At 47.7% G+C, this 19,805-nt stretch overlaps 1 protein-coding gene across 13 annotated transcripts in view; it reads right to left on the bottom strand.

The window, feature by feature from the left end:
• Dlgap1 (DLG associated protein 1) overlaps positions 1-19,805 on the bottom strand; it is a 796,987-nt gene that overhangs the window by 44,219 nt on the left and 732,963 nt on the right. For 9 of the 13 annotated variants that reach the window (XM_040752842.1, XM_040752841.1, XM_040752846.1 and 6 more), the window contains 2 exons: positions 13,103-13,476; positions 6,668-6,759 (listed from right to left, as the gene is read on the bottom strand). In XM_040752842.1, coding sequence (XP_040608776.1) covers positions 6,668-6,759; positions 13,103-13,476 — 466 coding nt within the window. The remainder of the gene's footprint in view (positions 1-6,667; positions 6,760-13,102; positions 13,477-19,805) is intronic. The other 4 variants (XM_040752844.1, XM_040752843.1, XM_040752851.1 and 1 more) reach the window with 1 other exon arrangement.

Genomic DNA, 19,805 nt, shown 5'->3' on the forward strand with positions numbered 1-19,805 from the left:
TGGTGTTTTTGAGATGGGTCTCACTATTTGCCGCGGCTGTCCTGGAGCTCACTATGTGGTAGCCTAGGCTGGCCTCAATTCACAGAGATCCACCTACTTTGCCTCTAGAGTGCTGGGATTAGAGGAGCACACCTCTAATTGTATCAGCAAGCATTCTAACACACGCCTGGCACGCTGTTAACAGTTTTCTAGAAATCATTGGGAAAGCTCAGCAGTTGAGAGCTCACAACGCTCTTCTAGAGAAGACTCACAACTCCAGCTCCAGGAGATCCGAGGCTCTGGTCTCTGTGGGTACTTTCACTCACGTGTACAAATCCCCACATAGATGCATATACATAATTAAAAGTAAATCTTTTAAAAAATTACTAGTGTGTGTATGTGTGTGTGAGTGTGCATGTGTGTAGATATGAATGTGTGTGTACGTATATATGTTGTGTATGTATATGTGGGGTGCGTGAGTGTGCATGTGTGTGTGAATGTATGTATGCCTGAGTATATGTATGTGTGCATGTGTATCTGTGGTGTGTGTGCGTGTGCAATCTTGTTAAGATCAGAGCAGACAGCTCTCTCTACTTCTAGGTAGGGAATTCAGGTCATTAGGTTTGTGTGGTAAATTCCTTCCCTATCCCATTGCCCTGTATCAGCAAGCACTCTTACAGATGGTTGAGTATCTGGATATCAATTTAGGAAGACAGGCTGCTTGACTGTGGGGGAAGGGTTTGAAGAATAATGTAAGATTGAGACTATCTTTTCTTTTTCTTTTTTGTGTTTGTTTTTTTAAAAAGGGTTTCTCTATGTGGCAGCCCTGGCTGTCCTGGATTTTGCTCTGGAGACCAGGCTGGCCGTGAACTCACAGAGATCCACCTGCCTTTGCCTCCGAGTGCTGGGATTCAAGGCGTGCGCCACCACCCACTAGAGACCTTTTATTTTTAATCTATTATTTTATTTTTTAATTTACTATTTTACTTTATGTGTATTGGTGTTCTGCCTACATATATGTATATCTTGTGCACCATGTGTTTCCCTGATGCCCATGAAGGCCTGAGCAGGGCATCAGATCCCTCTAGAACTGGAGTCACAGACAACTGTGAGCTGCCGTGTGGGTGCTGGTTAATTGAACCTGGGTTCTTTGGTAGTGCTCTTTACCTCTGAGCAGTCTCTCCAGTCCCTTTCTCTGGTTTTTGAAGAAAAGGTTACACTATTAATTTCTTTAAAAATTTTTGCACTCATGTGCGTATATACGTCCCATAGTCTCCATGCAGAGGTCCAGTGTTTGGAGTGAGCTATTTCTTTCCATCATGAGTGCTTCTGTGTCCTGAGCTAGCCCACCAGCCCTGCTTTCTCACAACTTTAGTCTTTACAGCTCTTCTTCTATGTGGTACTATAGTAGCAACAGCGAGGAGAGCATCCTACACACCAGGCACTGCTCTGAATGTTCTCACATCTCAAACAACACACTCCAGGACAACCACCGATGTTGATGTTGTTATCCATCCTCTCTTTCACAATTAACAAGTGTCAGTTTGGGGGAACGGTTTGAAGTTCATAGCAAAATTCTATAAAATGTAGAGTTCCCATGACCACTCTCTTGATTCCCGGCGCCGCATTATAACCCTCCACCAGAATGTTGTATTTGGTGCAACTGGCACCTCCGTATTACCAAACAATGATGGTGTTCATCAGGGTTTACTTTGGTTGTCTGTTTCCCACTCTGTCCCCTTTGTTTGTTTTTTTGTTTTCTTTTGTTTTGAGATAGGGTCTCATTTAGCTCAGGCTAGTATCGGTGTAGCTGAGGTTGGCCTTGAGAGTTCTCTTAACCTCCCAAATCCCAGGATTATAGGTTTGTGTGACCATGCCCAGCTAGAGTACCTTCTACTGGTTTTGATAAATACACTTTAACATGTATGTACCATCATAGTTTCATACTTTTTATTTACTTTATCTATATGAGTATTTTGCCTGCATGCACCACCCACGCATGAATTCCCCTGGAACTGGAGTTACAGACAGCCTTGAGCTGTCATGTGGGTGCTGGGAGCTGAACCCAGGTCCTCTGGAGGAGCAGCCAGTGCTCCCAACTTCTGGGCTATCTCTCCAGCCCTCGCATTAGGAATTTTATTATGCATTTATTTATTGTGTGTGTGCAGGTGCACATGCGTACTCACTCACGTGCCTGTGCCAGTGTGTGCATGTCACTCTCCACTTATCCCTCCAAGGGAAGGTCTCCCTGAACTCTGGGTTTGTGTTTTCCCAGCTAGGCTGGAAGATCAAGGAGCCCCAGGAGTCCCAGATCCATGGGTATTTGTGGAGTCCCCGGGCTTGCTTTGTGGGAGCTGGGATCTGAACGCTGGTCTTCATTGCAAAGTACTCCTAAATGCTGAGCTATCTTCCTTTCCAGCTCCTTGATGGCTTTAGTTTTGAGACAGGGTAGCCTGCCCGGACTGGAGCTTTCTACACTGACCCGGCTAGCCTCGAACACCCTGCCTCTGCCTCCCGAGTGCTAGGGTCTAAGGCATTCACCACACTGTCTGACACTGTTTTTTTTCAAAGCTCCAAACATTATCTCCTTACCCCAGATGTGCTTCGGTTCATGATTCATGCATTAAAAGACATCCTGTCTGCTCCCAAGTACGGTTGTTAACAACTGTGGTTGCTACACAGATCCACACGCAGGCTCCGGTGTGAATGCAAAAATGTCCTCATTGTGCTGCAACAAGTACAACAACTGCACTGTATTCTAAGAGTTTCCTAAGAAACTGCCAAGCTGTCTTCTTACGCCGCAGCTAAAGGTTTTCCTTTCCCGCTGCAGACTGCTGCACATCCGGGTTACTCCGCGCGCCCTGTGTCAGAATGGGGGACACTCATCGGCCTTTCTGACAGGAGGGCAGTGAATGTATCTGTCAGGTCTGTAGCTTGTCGCTTTGGCTGTGCTGGGGACTGAGCCTACAGCCTCGAGGCTTCTAAGTAAGCACTTCGGGGTGGAGTAGCAAACTCAGACTTGTACATGTCTAAAATTTTTTTTTGCAGATTATTACTTTTTTTTTATGTGTTTGAAGGTTTTGTATGTGAACCCCACGCACACAGTGCCTACAGAGGCCGGAAGGGAGGGCGTCAGATCCCCTGGAATTGGAGTTACAGACGGTTGTGAGACACATTCTGGGTGCTAGGAACTGAATTACAATCCTCAGTAAGAACAGCCTATGCTTTTGGCCATTGAGCCCTTTCTCTAGGCCCCATTTCTAAAAAAGTATAAATTTTATTTATTTATTTATTACTATTATTGTTAATGTATGTGCCAGTGCATGTGTGTGCGTGTGTGCACAGGACTTGGTTCTGTCTTTCCACCTAGTGGGTTCCTGGGACTGAACTCAGGCCAAGGCTTGGTACCAAGTGTCCAGAGACACTGAGCCATCTTGCGGGCTCAGTGTAGCCTTTTTGTGTTTTCCACTTAAAGCTATAATCAGTTTTGAGTTAGGTGGTGTAAAGGCCATGAGACCTGTGTGTGGATTACTCTCCCCCGAGTGTTGGCATGTCCAGTAGACCCAGCACCATTTGTTTAAAGGCTGGCCATCCTCTCCTTATCACTGTGCTTTCTTGCCAAAGATCAGCTGACTGCGTTTATGTGGGTCTTTCTGGAATCGCTCCTCTGCTCCACTGATCAAAGTATCTGTGTGTGTGTGTGTGTGCGTGCGTGTGTGTGTGTGTGTGTGTGTGTGTATGTTTCTCTCTGTGTCTGTTTCTCTCTCCCCCTCCCCCTCCCCCTCTTCCCTTCCCCCTCCTCCCGCACTTCCAAGCTGTGCTGATTACCAGAGTTCTACAAGAGCCCTGAAGTTAGGCCGTCTTAGTCTCTCTCTACTTTGTTCATCCACTTTGGTTCTGAGGTGGCTACTCCGGATCCTTTGTTTTCGATTTAAACTCTACAATCGGTTTGCTGATGCACACAAAAGAACCTGCTGTGACTTTCACAGATCTGGGTTCGATCTACAGAGGAAACTGGGAAGAGCTGACATCCCGGGCCGGCAATGGCAAGTCTTCCTATCCATGGGTTATTTACTCGTCTCTGGTATGTTTCACCAGAGGCTTGTAGTTTTCCCCGATGGTTTCTTATTTGTATTTTTAGATCTATCTATTTTTTGGGGGGGAGTGCTAATGTAAATGATAATTTATTCTCTTGGTTTTATTTAATGTGTATTACACTTGTTAATTGATTTACGTGGGGGGAGGTGCGTACCACGGTGTGCTCATGTGGTGAGAGTCGGTTCTTGGTTTCTACCATCTGGGTCCTGAAAACTGAACTTGAGTCATCACACTTGGCATTGCAAAGCCTACATTTATTTAAAATTTTATTATTATTATTCAAAGATGTGTATATGTGTGTGCCTGAGTGTGGGCATATACACATGAGTGCAGTTGCTGCAGGAAGCCAGAGGCATCAGGTATCCCTGGAGCGGTATCAACCTGAAGTGGGTCCTAGGAACTAAACTCAGGTCCTGTAGAAGGACAGGAAGTGATCTTCATCCTCGAGCCATCTCTTCCACCCTGCTACTACGCTTTAAATGTCAAATCTACTTCCCCATTGAGGACGTGTTGGAAAGTGACTCACTTTTGTATAGTAACTTCTGGTCCTACACATCCCTTATAATTGCTTATAAAATCCTGAAGTGTTTACAAGGTGCAGACTTTTTAATTTTCTACATACATGATCTGTGCATCTAGGATCTGTGAACAAAAGCAACTTTATGTCTTCTTCCTCAACCTACGTAATATCTGTGTCCTTGTTACACTGTTAAAATGGAACAGTGAAGGGCATCTGGGAAGGGACTGGACCCTCACCCAGCCCCTGCTTTGGCAGCTGTGTCCTCTGACTCAGCAAAATGTGCTGAGCGTCCTGACCTTTTCCATCCTCCCTGTCACTGGGAGTTCAAACACCCTCCACATGGCAAGGAATCAATCAGAAGTTAGCTGGCCTGACTCTGGATGTGCTTCACAGTAAAAGTGGCCTGCAGAGCATGGCAACCGCCTTGGGGGGGCCTATGGGCCATAACAACCAGATGACCAATCAATACAGGGCACGTTGTTGCCCAAGTCGGGAAGCGCTCCAATCCTGAGACTGTTGCTCACTCCTAGACACTCCCCTTGCTCTATGCAATAAATTCACCGCCTTGCTGTTTCCCTGGGGGCCTTCTCACTCCATTGCTGCTGTGATAAAGGGCTAGAGTTAATGCAGTCTCCTGGTGATTTGGGGGTTCAGAATTTGAGCACAACATCTGGATCCATCTGGACAGCTGTGAGCTGCCATTTGGGTGCTGGGAATTGAACCCAGGTCCTCTAGAAGAGTGGCCAGTGCTTTTTTTTTTTTTTTTTTTTTTTTTTTTTTTGGAGACAGGGTCTCTCTGTAACAGCCCTGGCTGTCTTGGAATTCACTCCGTAGACCAGGCTGGTCTTGAACTCACTGAGATCCTTTCTCTGCCTCCCAAGTGCTGGGATTAAAGGCATGTGCTACCACCACACATCAAGGCCAGTGCTTCAGCCTCTGAGCCATCTCTCCAGCCCCAAGGATGTGCCTTCTTTTTTGGTTTGTTCAGATTTTTACTTACTAGAGGGTACAATGGTGACCTCCCAGCTCCTGAAATGCAGGCCCGAAGCTATCAACCCTTTTTACACTGAAGGACACCAACCACACATATGTGTGTAGTTTTATGTTCAAGGTCCCTCAGGCTGGTGCTAGGCCGGGGTTAGATACAAGCAGTAGAGGAAGGACATAGCTCTACTGTTTGAACAGTTGATTATTTTTTAATTGAGTGTGTGTGTGTGTATGTGTGCGTGCGCTCGCACTCGAGAGAGAGCATGCACCTAGATTCAGAGCCCAGGTGTGTCGGCTCTCCCAGAGCTGGAGTTTCAGGCAACAGTGTGAGTCAATGTTGCGGGTTCTGAGAACCAAAACTGGGTCCCCTGTATCGTTTAATCTCAGCTCTGTGGCAACAGGACTTCTGAGTTCACAGGATCACAGAATCTCATTTATAAAATGAAAATATTGACACCAGTAGCCTGTTCCACCAGGGGGGTTCTGTGTCACCATGAAACCCTAAATTCCCCGCTTCTGGATACTAAGAGTCTGCAGTGAGCTTGCTTCAAACACCAGTGATGTGACGCTGGGCCTTGCGTCCTTGTGTGCTTAAAAACATTGTGTGTGTGTGTGTGTGTGTGTGTGTGTGTGTGAGAAAGTACACCACCTCCCCAAAGCACACACCCACACAGAGACAAATACACAATTTTAAAAAAGAAAATCACATCCCAGCACTCACAAGACAGAGGCAGGCCAATCTTTGTGAATTTGAGGTCAGCTGGATTTAGAGTTCTGGGTCAGTCAGGGGTGCACGGTACAACTCTTGCCTTAACAACAACAAGACCAGCAACAACAATACCGACAACAGCAGCGATAATAACATAAAACGCCTGCAAGTCTGAGGAGAGGGACCTTTGGCAGTCTCACGCTTCCATTCAATGTTATGCGAGCGTGCCGCTCTTCAGCTGTAACCAAAGCTCAGATGGGGTGCGCCCTCCGGGGTTACAGTGCAGGAGAGGAACACCTAGCGCTGGCTGGCGGAAGCTTTCTCAGCGCTGCCACACCTACTGGGAAGGAAGGGCGGGTTTATCGCGGACTCACCACTTCTCCTCTCCCACTTGTACTCCCACGGACTGGAACTTACTGGGCGCCTTACTCTCCCCCGCCTTCTCCGGCTCTTCAGCATCGTCCACCTGAGGAAACGACCAAGCAAACAAGAGTTGAGCCTCTTCCAAGTTGCCTCACTCGAGAAGCAAATAAATGCGGGTTCATCTCAGGCCATCTGCGGTTATGGCGGGAATGCTCTGGAGGCTTATAACCTCTTTGGTTCAGGTTTGATATCAGCAATTGCTACCTTACTAGCATGCTCTCTGAGTCTGCTAATATTTTCTAGAAAAACGTGTGTGTGTGTGTGTGTGTGTGTGTGTGTGCACCACATGTGTGCAAGTGCCTGGGGAGGCCACAAGAGGGCAGCAGATTCCCTGAAACTGGAGTTACACAGGCAGCTGTGAGCCACTGTGTCGGTGCTGGAACTGAACCCTGGCCCTCAGTGAGAGCAACAAGTGCTCTTAACCATTGAGCCGTCTCTCTAGCCCCCGACTCTACTGATTTTAATAAAATACAGTTTTACTCCCAAAGCTGACAACTGTCTATGATTCCTCCACAGACTTACAAGCAGTCATTCATTGGTCTCCACAGGAATCAGTTCTATGATCACCATAGATATCCAGATTCAAGAAGCCTCAAATCTCTTACATGAGATGGCACAGTGCCTACCAATGACTATACCATACCTCTCAGCATGCTGTCATATCTAGAGCATTCCTACCTAATACTATTGACATGACATGCAGAGTTGCACACTGTACGGAATAGTGAAAGGAAATTGTCTATACAGGTTCGGTACAAATTCACTTTTCTAAGGATCTGGTCTCATTTCTGTGAGTCTGTCTGTGCATATGTCACATGTGTGCAGCTACCTCGTGGAAGCCAGAGGATGGTGTTGAACCTGCTGAAGCTTTCATTAGAGGCAACTGTGAGCCATTTCCACCGATGTGAATGCTGGGAACCAAACTCAGGTCTTCTGGAAGGTGAGCAAGTTCTCTTAACTACTGCGCCATCTCCCGCCCACCCCAGGGGCAGGTTGATTGAGTCTGTGTATATCAAACACTATGAGGGATAACTGTATGTAATGTCCTGTGACTACTCTGTTGGAAGAGGGTGTCACAAACAAATGCGTTCTTGGAAGTTCTAAATGAGCAGTGAAGACACAAGAGGATGAATGGAGATGTGCCTCAGTTGGCAGATTGCTTGCCAAGTATGTGTGTGTATGTGTGTGCAGCCCTGGGTTGGATCCTTAGCCCCGCATAAACTGGATGTGGTCGTGTACATCTCTAATCCCAGCACTTGGGAAGTTGAAGCAGGAGGACCAGAAGTTTAAGTTTATATGGCAAGTTGGAGGGCAGCTAATGTTATCTGACACCCTAGCTCACCCCACACAGAATACATATTAAATGAAAAATGGTGGGCTTCCGGGTGGTGGTGGCGCACCCCTTTAATCCCAGCTCTCAGGAGGCACTAGCAGGTGGATCTCTGAGTTTGAGGCCAAGCCTGGTCCACAAAGCAAGCTCCAGGGGTTACTCAGGGAAACTCTGTCCTGAAAAACAAACAAACCAGCAAACAAATAAATAAGAAAAGGTGGGCTTACGACATTACATGACAGGCAAGATCACATGCCACCAAGCCCGGCGACTGGAATTCAATCCCTAGAAGCCACATGGCAGAAAGAGAGAACCAGCATGTCCTCTGACTTCCACAAGCAAGCCATGCCATAAGTAGGTGCCCCCCAACACACTAAATAACTAAGCAAGTGTAACAAAAGAAAAAAATAAAGCAAAACATAGAGTATTGTAAGACACATGCTAACAGCAGGGCAACATAGGAAAAAGTAAAACAGATATTTGCCAGAAGATTCACTGATGGGGGAAGTCCTTCTGTGTATATATTGTCTTATTGGTTCATAAATAAAGCACTGTTGGCCAATAGGGAAGCAAGATAGGTGGGACTAGGAGTTGAGGAGGATTCTGGGAAATGTAGTCAAGACCAGAGCGTTGCCATGTGATCCCAGGAGGAGAGGGTGCAAGTATGGCATTCTCGGTAAGATAAGACCTTATAAAAATATATATTAGTAATTATGGGTTAATAATTAAGTCAAAGTTAGCCATTAAGAAACCTTATCAAACTTCCAACAGATTCAGAGTTAACATAGCATCCTGCGTGTTCATTTGGGACTGATGCGGCTCAGGGAACAGGCTGGCGGGAAGAATGGATGGGTTACAACTCACAAAATATCATTATATACAAATACTGAGTGCTTTGATTTCCCTCCAAAAGAGAACTGATTGGTTTTTAATCACAACTTGTTGAGGAGCCTTGTCATCACACACACACACACACAAGTTCTGGGGGCCTAGAGACATGGCTCAGAGACCAGGAGCAGCACCTACTGCTCTCGCAGGGGATCCGTGTGCAGTTCCCAGCACATGGTGGCCCCCAGCTGCCTATAACTCCAGTTCTGAGGGATCCAGTGTCCTCTTCTTCTTTTTCCCCCAACTCTGCCAGCTCCTGCATGCGTGTGGTGTACAGACATGTGCACTCAGGCACAGTCACATACAGGTGCACACAAAATAAGTAAATAAAAGCTAAACAGTACTCTGAGTTTCGGGTGATGTATTAGCGATGGAAAATAGTACACAAAGAAGAAGAGAAGGAACTAAACATTGAGGAAGTAAAAGCAAGCTGTCATTCCACGGCACTAATTTGGTGCTAGACAGAAAGGCAGATATTTTAATCACCGTGGTGAAGCCTGTGCAACATAAACTTTCCCACGGTAACCATGGTGATGCGCACGGTTGAGTGGCACTGAACACACCCATGTTGCTGTGCCGCCGCCACCAACAGCCGTGGCAGAATTATACCCAGCATCCCAAACAGAGACCCATGTCCACCCCCACAGGAATCTAGGTTCCGTGCGTCTTGGGGTACGGGTGAGATGGGGTGCCAGCCATGGCGTTCCCGTGGAGTTCAGAGGACAGCTCTCAGGAGTTTTGGTTCTCAACTTCTATCATGGGCCCTGGGACTCAAGCTCAGGTGATCAGGCTTGTACAGCAAAGAGCCTTTACCCTCTGAGCCAACTCGCCAGCCTGGAACCTAAAGAGTTTTAAAATCCTCATTCTTGGATGAGCAAGATGGCTCATTGGGAAAAGGCGTACTGCCAAGCCTGTGAAGCTGAATGAGACCCTGGGGCCCACATAACGACAGAGGGAGAGAACTCTCTCCTGTAAGTTGTTCTCTGGCCTCTGTGTGCGTGCCGTGGCGGTCATACACCCCCCCCACTCTTGTACACTCACTGCAAATAAGTAGAAAATTTCACTCGTTCCTAGTGCTGGTGATGTATGCCTGTAATCTCATCATTTGATAGGAAAGGCAGGGGGTGCAGATCCCTTAGTGATGGAAGGGAAATTTAGCTTCCAGTGGGAACCAGGAGATGAGGGCAGGGGGCTGGGGCTTGGGCCCTTGGCTCCTATGCTGTCACCTCCTCCCAGGCTTCAGTGTGGTCTCGCTGGGAGACCTGACCAGCTGTGTGTGCTATGCAGGCTAGGAAAGGCACCTGACTCCCCTCTTTGAGGGAAGGATTAATTGCCCTTCAAAGGTGAACTTCGCAGAATGGGCTGTGAGCACAGAACCTTAGGGAGAAAATGCGCCCATGTCTGGCTTTCAGATGTCTGTGACCCATGATCTGCGTTGCAGAGAAATAACTGTCCAACAGGAGGCGCCACCGACACCAATGTGTCTCAGGCTCACCAGATGGGGGCAAAAAAGCGAAGGATGGGCTGGCAAGATGGTTCTGTGGGCAACGGACCTATAGCTGACCCTCACGACTTGAGTTTGATGCCCTGGACCCACATGGCAGAAGGAGAGGATCAGATCCTGAAAGCCTTCCTCTGACCTCCGTGTGTGCTGCTGCTGCAGGTGTCCGTGTGCACATGGACACACATAATACATTTAAAGAGAAACAAAGCAAGGTTAGATGGCTGTTATTTCAGAAAACTTACAACACAGTAAAATACTTCCCCTGTGGGACTCGGGCTGGGGAAAAGGATAGAGAGCAAAGAACTGGGAAGTCTCTGAGGTGGCTACGTGTTTCCGTGAGACGCACAGCACGGCGAAACAGCCAACAATGACCCTGGGACTCATGGCATTCCTTCCCGGTGATGCTGGGGGAGCTGCTGCTTCCCACATGAGCGGTCGCTTTGCCCTTGGTCTCCCACACCTGTGAGTGACGAGTTACATCTTGTTCTTCAGTAGGGTTGGGCGTAAGGCAACCTGATGATGGCCACAGCAATACTTGGATATGCACTCCTTTGCTAATTTTGGTGTCTCGTGTGTGTGTGTGTGTGTGTGTGTGAATGTGCATGAGTGTGTGTGCATGAGTGTAAAAGTGTGGGTGTGCATTGTGTACGAGTGCTTGTGCACGTGGGTGAATATGTGTGAGCGTGTGTTTGTGAGTGTGCACGACTGTATGTATTGTGTGAATGTGTGTGTGCGCGAGTGTGAGTATGCGTGTGTAATATGTGAGCGTGTGAGAGTGCATGTGGGTAAGCATGTGTGGGTGTGTGTATTGTATGAGTGTGCTCGTGTGTGTGTGTGTGTGTGTGAGAGAGAGACAGAGAGAGACAGAGACAGAGAAACAGAGAGGGAGAGAGAGACAGACAGAGAGAGACAGAGAGGGAGAGAGGGAGAGAGAGAGAGAAAGGGAGAGAGGGAGAGAAGGAGAGGGAGAGAGGAAGAGGGAGAGAGAGAGAGAGAGAGAGAGAGAGAGAGAGAGAGAGAGAGAGAGAGAGAGAGAGAGAGAGAGAGAGAGAGAGAGAGACTTATGTATGGGCATGCGTGTGCCACAGCACTGTACGGGAGGTCACGCTGCAGGCCTCGGGTCTCTCCTTCGCAGGTGGTCTCTGTAGATTGAACTCACTCTGCCAGGCTTAGCAGAAAGCACCCTATGCACTTGGCCACCTTGCCTCTTACTCTTTTGAACAGAAGACACCAAGGAAACTTTCAACGCCTTCTAGACACAACAGAACAGGCACACGTATGAACTCACGGGGCAGCATGCATGGGGCCTGCATGGTTCTGGGTCAGATGGGGTCCCAGGGCTGAAAGGAGAAGTGGGCAGAAGCCCCCACCCTAATTCAGAAGCTCCTCAAGGAACAACTGCTTGCAAAGGAAAAATTCATTTTCTCCTGTGGAGTTTCACTGGGCTCACAAACCACGCTTAAGGGCAGGCCCCATGCCCAGCACAAAACTAACTCAGTGGTGTTTTTTTGTCCTTAATGCTTTGTCTAGGATCTTTTTCTTTTTGAAACCTTCAGGTCTTCATTTTCTGATTTTGTGTGTTGTATGGGAGCTCAGTGTGTGTGACGTGTGGCGTCTACATCTACATATACTTCTTATGCTCTTTCTTTGGTTCTTTTTTTTCCTTTCTGTTTTTTCTGTCCTACTCTGGTTTATTTATTTCAACTTTATTTTATTTTTACGTGCCTGTCTGTTTTCTAATGAGAGAGAGAGAGAAAGTAAGCATGAGGATTTGGGCAGGGAAGTAGGCAGGTGCTGGGAGGAGTTGGGTGAGGGGAAGCCATGATCAGAATATAGTCTGTGTGGAAAAAAAAACTTTCAATTTTAAAAATATTTATTTTTATTATATATGTATGAGTGTTTGCCTGTATGTGTGTGCACCATGTGAGTGACTGATGCCTGAGGAGGCCAGAGAGGGCACATGAGCTGGAAATTACACAGCTACCAAACCCAGATCCCCTGCAAAAGCAGTAAGTGTGCTCAGCCATGGACACGCCTCTTCCAGACCCTGAACTCTATTTGAGAATCAAAATGTACTTGAGACTAAAGTGTACTTTACGTTAGCATACGTTAGCAGCTGTAATTTTGCTTTTTTATTTTTTGGTATTTTGGTTGGTGGTTGGTTGGTTGTTTTTAAGAAAGGGATAGGCAGTCTAAAACTGCAACCCCCTTTGTTTATTTGCTTTTGAGACAGAGCCGTATAATGTAATACAGGCTGGCTTTGAACTCACAGAGCTTTGCCCGCCTGTGCCTGGTCATGCTGACACGGAAGGTCTTTACCCCCACACTGGCTCAGCCTGCAACCCTGTTGCCCCAGCTTCCTGAGAGCTGAGATTCCAGGCATGCACCACCTACCCCAGCCGCACCCTTCTGTTTAGCAGCTAAGAGGAACCGGTAAAACTTTTAACAAGGGTTAAAAAAAAAGAAAATTCAGCACTAATAATTTGAAATTCTTGTCCTACACATAGCCATCTCATTTCCAATGGCAAAATGGGTGATCTGGCAAAAAACAAAACAACAACAAAAACAAACACACACAGGAAAAGACAGAAAAAACACAAAAAGCAGGAAGAGGCATAGTTCTTAGTAGTTGGGTTGTGTCTGGAGGGCACAGAGAGCCGTTACCTGTATCCCAATAGATAGACATCGGTTTTTCTTAAAGTCTTTCTTCCTGTCCTCGGTCGTGACAGTGGCTATGGTGGTGGTGGTGGTGGTGACCGCAGCGGCATTATTGCCCATGTGTTGACTTGCTGGGCCGTGGATCTGGGCATTTGCAGCCTCGATGGCAGCGGTCAGAGCCTTCATACTGTCCAGACTCTCGGTGGAGTTGCTGAGGCCAGACTGGCTGATCATGTCTCCGCGCTGGCCTTGTCCATCCATGTAGGCGTCCTGCGCAGACTCTGTGCTACTCTGAGCTGTGATAGAAATGAAAGGTTTCGTGGTAGTTCTGGGTGGGACTGGAGGTGGTGTCTTCTTATATGTTGTAATGCAAGATGACACTGGAAGACAGTGAAAACAGAGACGCTGTGATTCCCGCCCGGCCTTCAGCCTCTGATACTTGTCAGTGACAGTCATTGGGGAACTGGGGCACGCGGAACACTCTCTTGGACACACACCGAACATGGGAAAAACAAAAACAAAAACAAAAAAACCGAGGCCATCTACGGGGCAATGAGTGAGGCCTTTGCTGGGGTCATAGAGGTACTGCCGCCTACGGGGTAAACGCGCCATCAAAATAGACAGGGAAGGACCAGCAAGCACCCACCGCTGAAATGGATGGAGGCTTCTAAATGGGAGTGATAAGCCAACAGGAGCGAGACGCGGCTGGTCAACCGCAGAGACTCCCAGGTAGCAACGGAGAAAAGAGAGAGGGCGCTGGGGAGGGATGGTACCGAGAGGTGATGCCAAGCAGAGCAGCCTGTTCGGAGATGGTTTCGGTGGTTGTGATTAACACTGAGCAGGAAATGAGGGGTTGTGAGCGCACGCAAGCTGGCCCTGGTAAGGGTGACAAGCTTGGGGCCCACATAAGCCACCGAAGCTCCCGGATTACGCCCGCCAACGCGAGTCCCTTCCCTGCCTCTTATCGCCTCTCTTTTCTGTGGTTTCTGTCTGTTTCCCTACCTATCTGCCCTCCCTGCCCCTCCCGCCCGTTTTCTCTTGTGGATAGGTACTGGCCATACAAACTTTTGTTCAGAAACTTTGTTTGCTGGGCGCGACGACGGCTCACTAAGGGGTACCTCCCCACCCCCAACACAGAATATGCACGTGTTTATAAATCGACTGTGAGCCTCTCTTGGTCTCTATAATATCAACCCAAGCCTTCCTTCAGGGAGGCTTCATCAAAGTCAAGGGTGAATGCGTTCACCCCAGGCTGCTGTTTGCCCAGGTCGTCTCCCAGGCTCCAACGGAAGCAGCTGCCCGCCTCCTCTCCAAACATCTGTCCACGGTTTTCCGCACCGTGGAGAACTGGGCTGCTTCTCAGGCACCCCCCCCCCCCCCCCCCCGTTTGTGGAGCGTGATTCAGAAAAAGGGAGATTAAAAAAAAATCGATTTCCGGCGGGCGGTGGTGGCGCACAACTTTAATCCCAGCACTCGGGAGGCAGAGGCAGGCGGATCTCTGTGAGTTCAAGGCCAGCCTGGTCTACAAGAGCTAGTTCCAGGACAGTCTCCAAAACAACACACAGAAACCCTGCCTTGAAAAAAAGAAGGATCGATTTCCAGGTAGGACCTCCTACCAGTAAAGCGCCAGCCCTGTGCCGCGTTCTGAACCAGGTTCCTGTCTCCTTCCACGCCTTCCCCAGGTACACACACGCCTGAGACCTCTGGGGTTACAGAAAACCCACACAACTCCAACCTGTCACCTTGGGTCCTCGATACCACTTGGATTATCTTACTTAATACAATATTCACTTCAGGCCTGCCCATGCTCCCCCAGTCCACTAATAATGATGATGATGATGGTGATAAAATCCTACGATGAATCATAAACAGGAGGGTCCTGTTCTGCTGTCCTGTCTCTGCTGCCCTGCAATTGGGGTAATTTCCTTAACCATGAAGAATTACAGCAATGTTGTTGTCACGTCACAACATCACATGCTCGGGAAGAGGATGCGAGCGCATACCATGATGGGGGTCACCGTAGTTATGTGGTCAAATGATCAGCAAATACTGCCAGGATCTCCTCAGGAGGGGAACAGTGAGTGATGTGCAATTCAGTGCTATACCCCCCCCCGTCTGTCTGTCTCTCTGTCTGTCTGTCTGTCTGTCTGTCTGTCTCTCTCTAACACTCCTGAGAAATAAATCTATTGGAAGATGATCCCAAGGGAAGAAGTAAGTCCCTTGTGCCTTCCAGGTCACAGCAAGAGCCTACCTAGACTCGGGTGGGTCCAATCCGCTGTCTCAGAGTTAAGCCTCCCACCAGGTCTCGTGAACCTGGAGGGGACTGGTAAGTCTCATTCTACCTGTTTCATGTCCTTCTCTAACCACTATGGCGCTGCCTCCCGACTCCCAGGAACAGGTTAAAGGTGGCAGCTGAGTTTGTGGTACCCTGTCTCTGTCGTCCATCTGAAGACCCAGAGAGGGTTGGAGAAAGGGGGAGGGCCATACACTCCCGCCTGAACCCTGACGACATCGGATCACAAGGTGACCTCTAGGGCAAGTCTTTACAATGTGAACTTCTTATTGCACTCAAAATCTGTTCTCAGGACATTCAGGCCCCACTCATTTTCCAAAGAAACTAAATGCCGCTTCCCAGCACACAGGGTCTGCTCTTCTAGGCTATTTACTTATTTACTGCTTGCTCAGAACCCTTTCTACCTTTTTCTTGTTATACTGATCATCAAGCTGTCTGTCTGCTACATGGGTTTGACTCCAGAAACCAATGAAACATTCTCTAAGTAACAAAAACAACAACAACAAAACCCAGACCGATGCAGAAGACAAATCATTTCATTTTCTAGAATATACAGAAGAAGTCCTGCTATGGGTACCTCCCAGTATTTCCAACACAATGGCTGGCTTTGCCTTCTGCAAGGCCCACATACTGCCCAGGCCAGCTGCAGTTTTCCGAGTGTCAGATTGGACAGGGGCAATACTGGGGACATGCTGCCACAGCTGCTAAAACCAAACCAGAATTTGAGATTGTCCTACTTTAATAGAGAGGGTCAGGAGCATTGCTCGGGCTTGCTGGACTCCTGCCTACCTCCATGCTCAGGGAGAGACCCTGTCTTGAAGGAATAAAGTGGAGAGTTATGGAACGGACCAGCCAGTGTCACCTCTGGCCTCTGTGTGTATGTATGGGTACTTTGTACCTGCAGACACATTTGTGAATACAATACACACAGAGGTAGAGATAGACAGATGTACAGATGATAGGTAGGTAGATAGATGCCAGATAGGTCATAGATAGATGATGTGTCATAGATAGATGATATATAGATCATAGATGATAGAGAGATCATAGATAGGCCATAGAGAGATCATAGATAGATGATAGATGATAGAGAGATCATAGATAGGTCATAGATCACAGACAGACAGACAGACAGATAGATAGATCATAGAGAGAGTCAAAAAGTCAAATCAAGACTTTACAAATAACAGATTCCTATCATTCCAGTCTAAAATTTTTAAGATTTTTTTTCTTCCACAGCATCTCATGTGGATACAATAGCCTTGGATTTGTTTTACAGCTGGCCTTCAACCCTTAATCCTTCTCCAATGTTTCGGAAGTACATGAGTACACTTTGGCTCAAGGTCGTCTATACTCTAAACGAAAAGCAGTGTCAGTGTGGCAAGCCTCAGGAGGGGCTGTCCAGAAAGAAGGCTTTCTGGAAGAAAACGTAGGCTCCTCCCCTTCTGGCTATCCTCTGTGCGCTCCCAAGCTACTGGACACACAAGCAGCAGGGGCAGGGACACTCATTGAATTGGTCTCTTTAAGCCCCCATTAAAGTTTACTTTAAACTACGCGTAGAAGTGTACGGCCGCGCCGGCATGTGCGGGTGCCTGCAGAGGCCCAGGCGCTGGATGCCCTGGAGTGCGCGCAGGTGTTGCGTCTTCAGATCACGGGTGCTGGGAACTAAATTCAGGTCCTCTGTTACAGACCCATGTTCTTAGCCGCTGGGCCATCTCTCCAGCTACCCAAGCCGAGGCCACCGCCCCCTTCCCCGCCCACATATTGTTCTCTTAAGAAGACTTTGTTGTTGTTTTGAGGCAGGGTTTCTCTGTGTAGCCCTGCCTGGCTGACCTGGAACTCAGCTCTGTAGACCTGTAGCTTTTACCGGCTAAGACAACGGGTCATGCATCCATCAAGCCTTACAGGGAAACTGCTCGGCAGCTGTTGGTTACCGTGACTGCAAAAGTTCTTCCCGATGTCGTACCTGACCTCTCTCTGGAGAGAATGAATGTCTAAAGAGACACCTGTGCTTCCCAACTCTTTGGCTATCGACTAACCAGAGTATTGAAAAGGAAGGTCCAGGAGATAGTAGGATTTCCCCAGAGATCTCTCTATGGGAGAGGAGGTAACTGAAACCCTCGGGCATCCAGGGGAGGAGCTTGTCTCTCTGACATGGACTGGCGAGTTAGCTGACCCTGCAGGGGAGTCCTGCAGGCACAGCAGTAGTGGGCTGGGCGCCACGCCTTTTGGAACAGCATTATCTCTTGCTTTCTTTTTTTTTTTTTAACATTTATTTATTTATTTATTGTATATGCACTTTTCTGCCTACATGCCAGAAGAGGGCACCAGATTGAATATAAGATGGTTGTGAGCCACCATGTGGTTGCTGGGAATTGAACTCAGGACCCCTGGAACAGCAGTCAATGTTCTTAACCTCTGAGCCATCTCTCCAGCCCTATCTCTTGCTTTCTAGTTAACCCGACACTCATGTCATGACCCCTGAAAGATGGACTGGGTGACGTCACTGGACCCCTTTGTCTCTCTCTCCCCTACGTGGCCAGATTGAATGGCTCCCTTTTTTCTGCTTTCACTATTAATTGATCTATTGAGGACAGGTGGCAAAACCTAACTTCTTGGGGGCACAGGCTGTGGCCCGTGAGTACAGGAACAATGTAAGAGCAAGCCTCTCAGGGACTACAAATAAAAACATAAGGGGTGGGTCTCGTGAGATGGGCTGTGTGGCTAAGAGCGTTCGTTGCTCCTGCACAGGACCAGGGTTCAGTTCCCAGCACCCACACGGTAGCTCACAACCATCCCAGAGGACTCCACCCCTCTTCTGGTTGGCGGGGGAACTACATACATGTGATCCACAGACACATGGACAGACACCCATCACATAATGAACAAAACAAAACAAAACAAAAGAGTCACCACTTATCTACCTAGATTTATTCAGTCACTCAAATGAGGTAGGTGATGGAATATATATATATATATATATATGTATATGAAATATATATATGTATTCTCAGCATTAGCAAGGTGGAGGTAGGAGTATCATAACCCATGATATGTCTAGACGGTGAGTTCAAGCTACATGAGACCCTGCATGAAAAACAAAACAAAAATACCCCCTCCCAAATCAGTTATACAATAGTCAAATAACCTTTTTATATGCAAACACATCACCCCCAAGGGACTTTTATTGGGGGCGTTTTTTGTGGCGCCAGATCTCTGAACCCACGGCCACAAGCTTGCTAACCAAGTGTTTTGCCCGAGCGCCAGCCAGCTGCTACACTGAACTTGTATCGAAGTTGTTATTAAGCAAGCCCCGACTTGTTCAGTCGGAAGCCACACGGGTAGGAGGGAACCAAGTCCTGCAAGCTGTCCTCTGATCTTCACATGCACACAAGATCGTCCGTGTGCACGCTAACCAAACTGATGAAAGAAATTAAAAAAACAAAGCTAACGTGGGTGGCTGAGATGGCTCAAGGGTAAAGAAAACGCAGCTGCCGACCCTTAAAGAGCTTGGGTTTGGTTTCAGAACCCATGTAGCAGAAGGTGGACTCCCCAGAGTTCCCCTCTGTCTTCCACATGTACACCATGGCATGCATACGCCCATATACGCACACACACATACAGAATAAATAAACGCATGCAATTTTAATTAAAAACACACCAAGAAGCCAGGCTTGGTGGTTAATCCCATCACTAGAGAGGCAGGCCGATCTCTGTGAGTTTGAGACCATCTACACAGTGAGTTTCAGGCTAGCCAAGGCTATAAAACGAGACCCTACCTTGAGAAAACAAATAAACACTAGATAAATGAATAAACAAATAAAACAAAAGCAACAGCCCCCCACCCCACAAAATATGTAATCATGAGTTATTCATACACGGAACATATGGACCATATTCTATAGTGAGGGGTCAGTTCTTGGGAGCATACAAGCGCAGATCAGTAAACTTTCTCTTTTTTTAAAAAGATTTATTTTATGTGCATGCTTCTTGCCTTCATGTTTGTCTGGACACCATACACATGCCTGTTGTCTGTGGAGGTTCAGCAGAGTGCCTGGGGTTCCCTGGCGCTGGAGTTAGGATGGTTGTAAGCCATCACATGGGTGCTGGGAATTGGAGCCATGTCCTCTGCAAGGGCTCCGAACCCCTGACCCATCCTTCTAGATCAGTCCCCATCTCTCCAGCCCCAGGTCAGTCAATTGTCAGGGGTGGGAAGATACAGAAATTGTATCGGCATTCGATAGATGGATGAGCTTGGTAAAACGATCTTGTTTTTCCTTCCCAAATGGAGCTTTCTGAGTGGGCACAATGCGGAAAAGCACTTTTGGGAGGTGGAGTCCTTTTGAAAGTGACATGAACTAGACACAGGAGGGAGGAAGCCACCAGCTGCACAGCTCAATAACACGCCGGCGTCGC

Source organism: Mesocricetus auratus, unplaced genomic scaffold (genome assembly GCF_017639785.1).
Source record: "Mesocricetus auratus isolate SY011 unplaced genomic scaffold, BCM_Maur_2.0 Super-Scaffold_100010, whole genome shotgun sequence".
In the NCBI taxonomy this organism is placed as follows: Eukaryota; Metazoa; Chordata; class Mammalia; order Rodentia; family Cricetidae; genus Mesocricetus; species Mesocricetus auratus.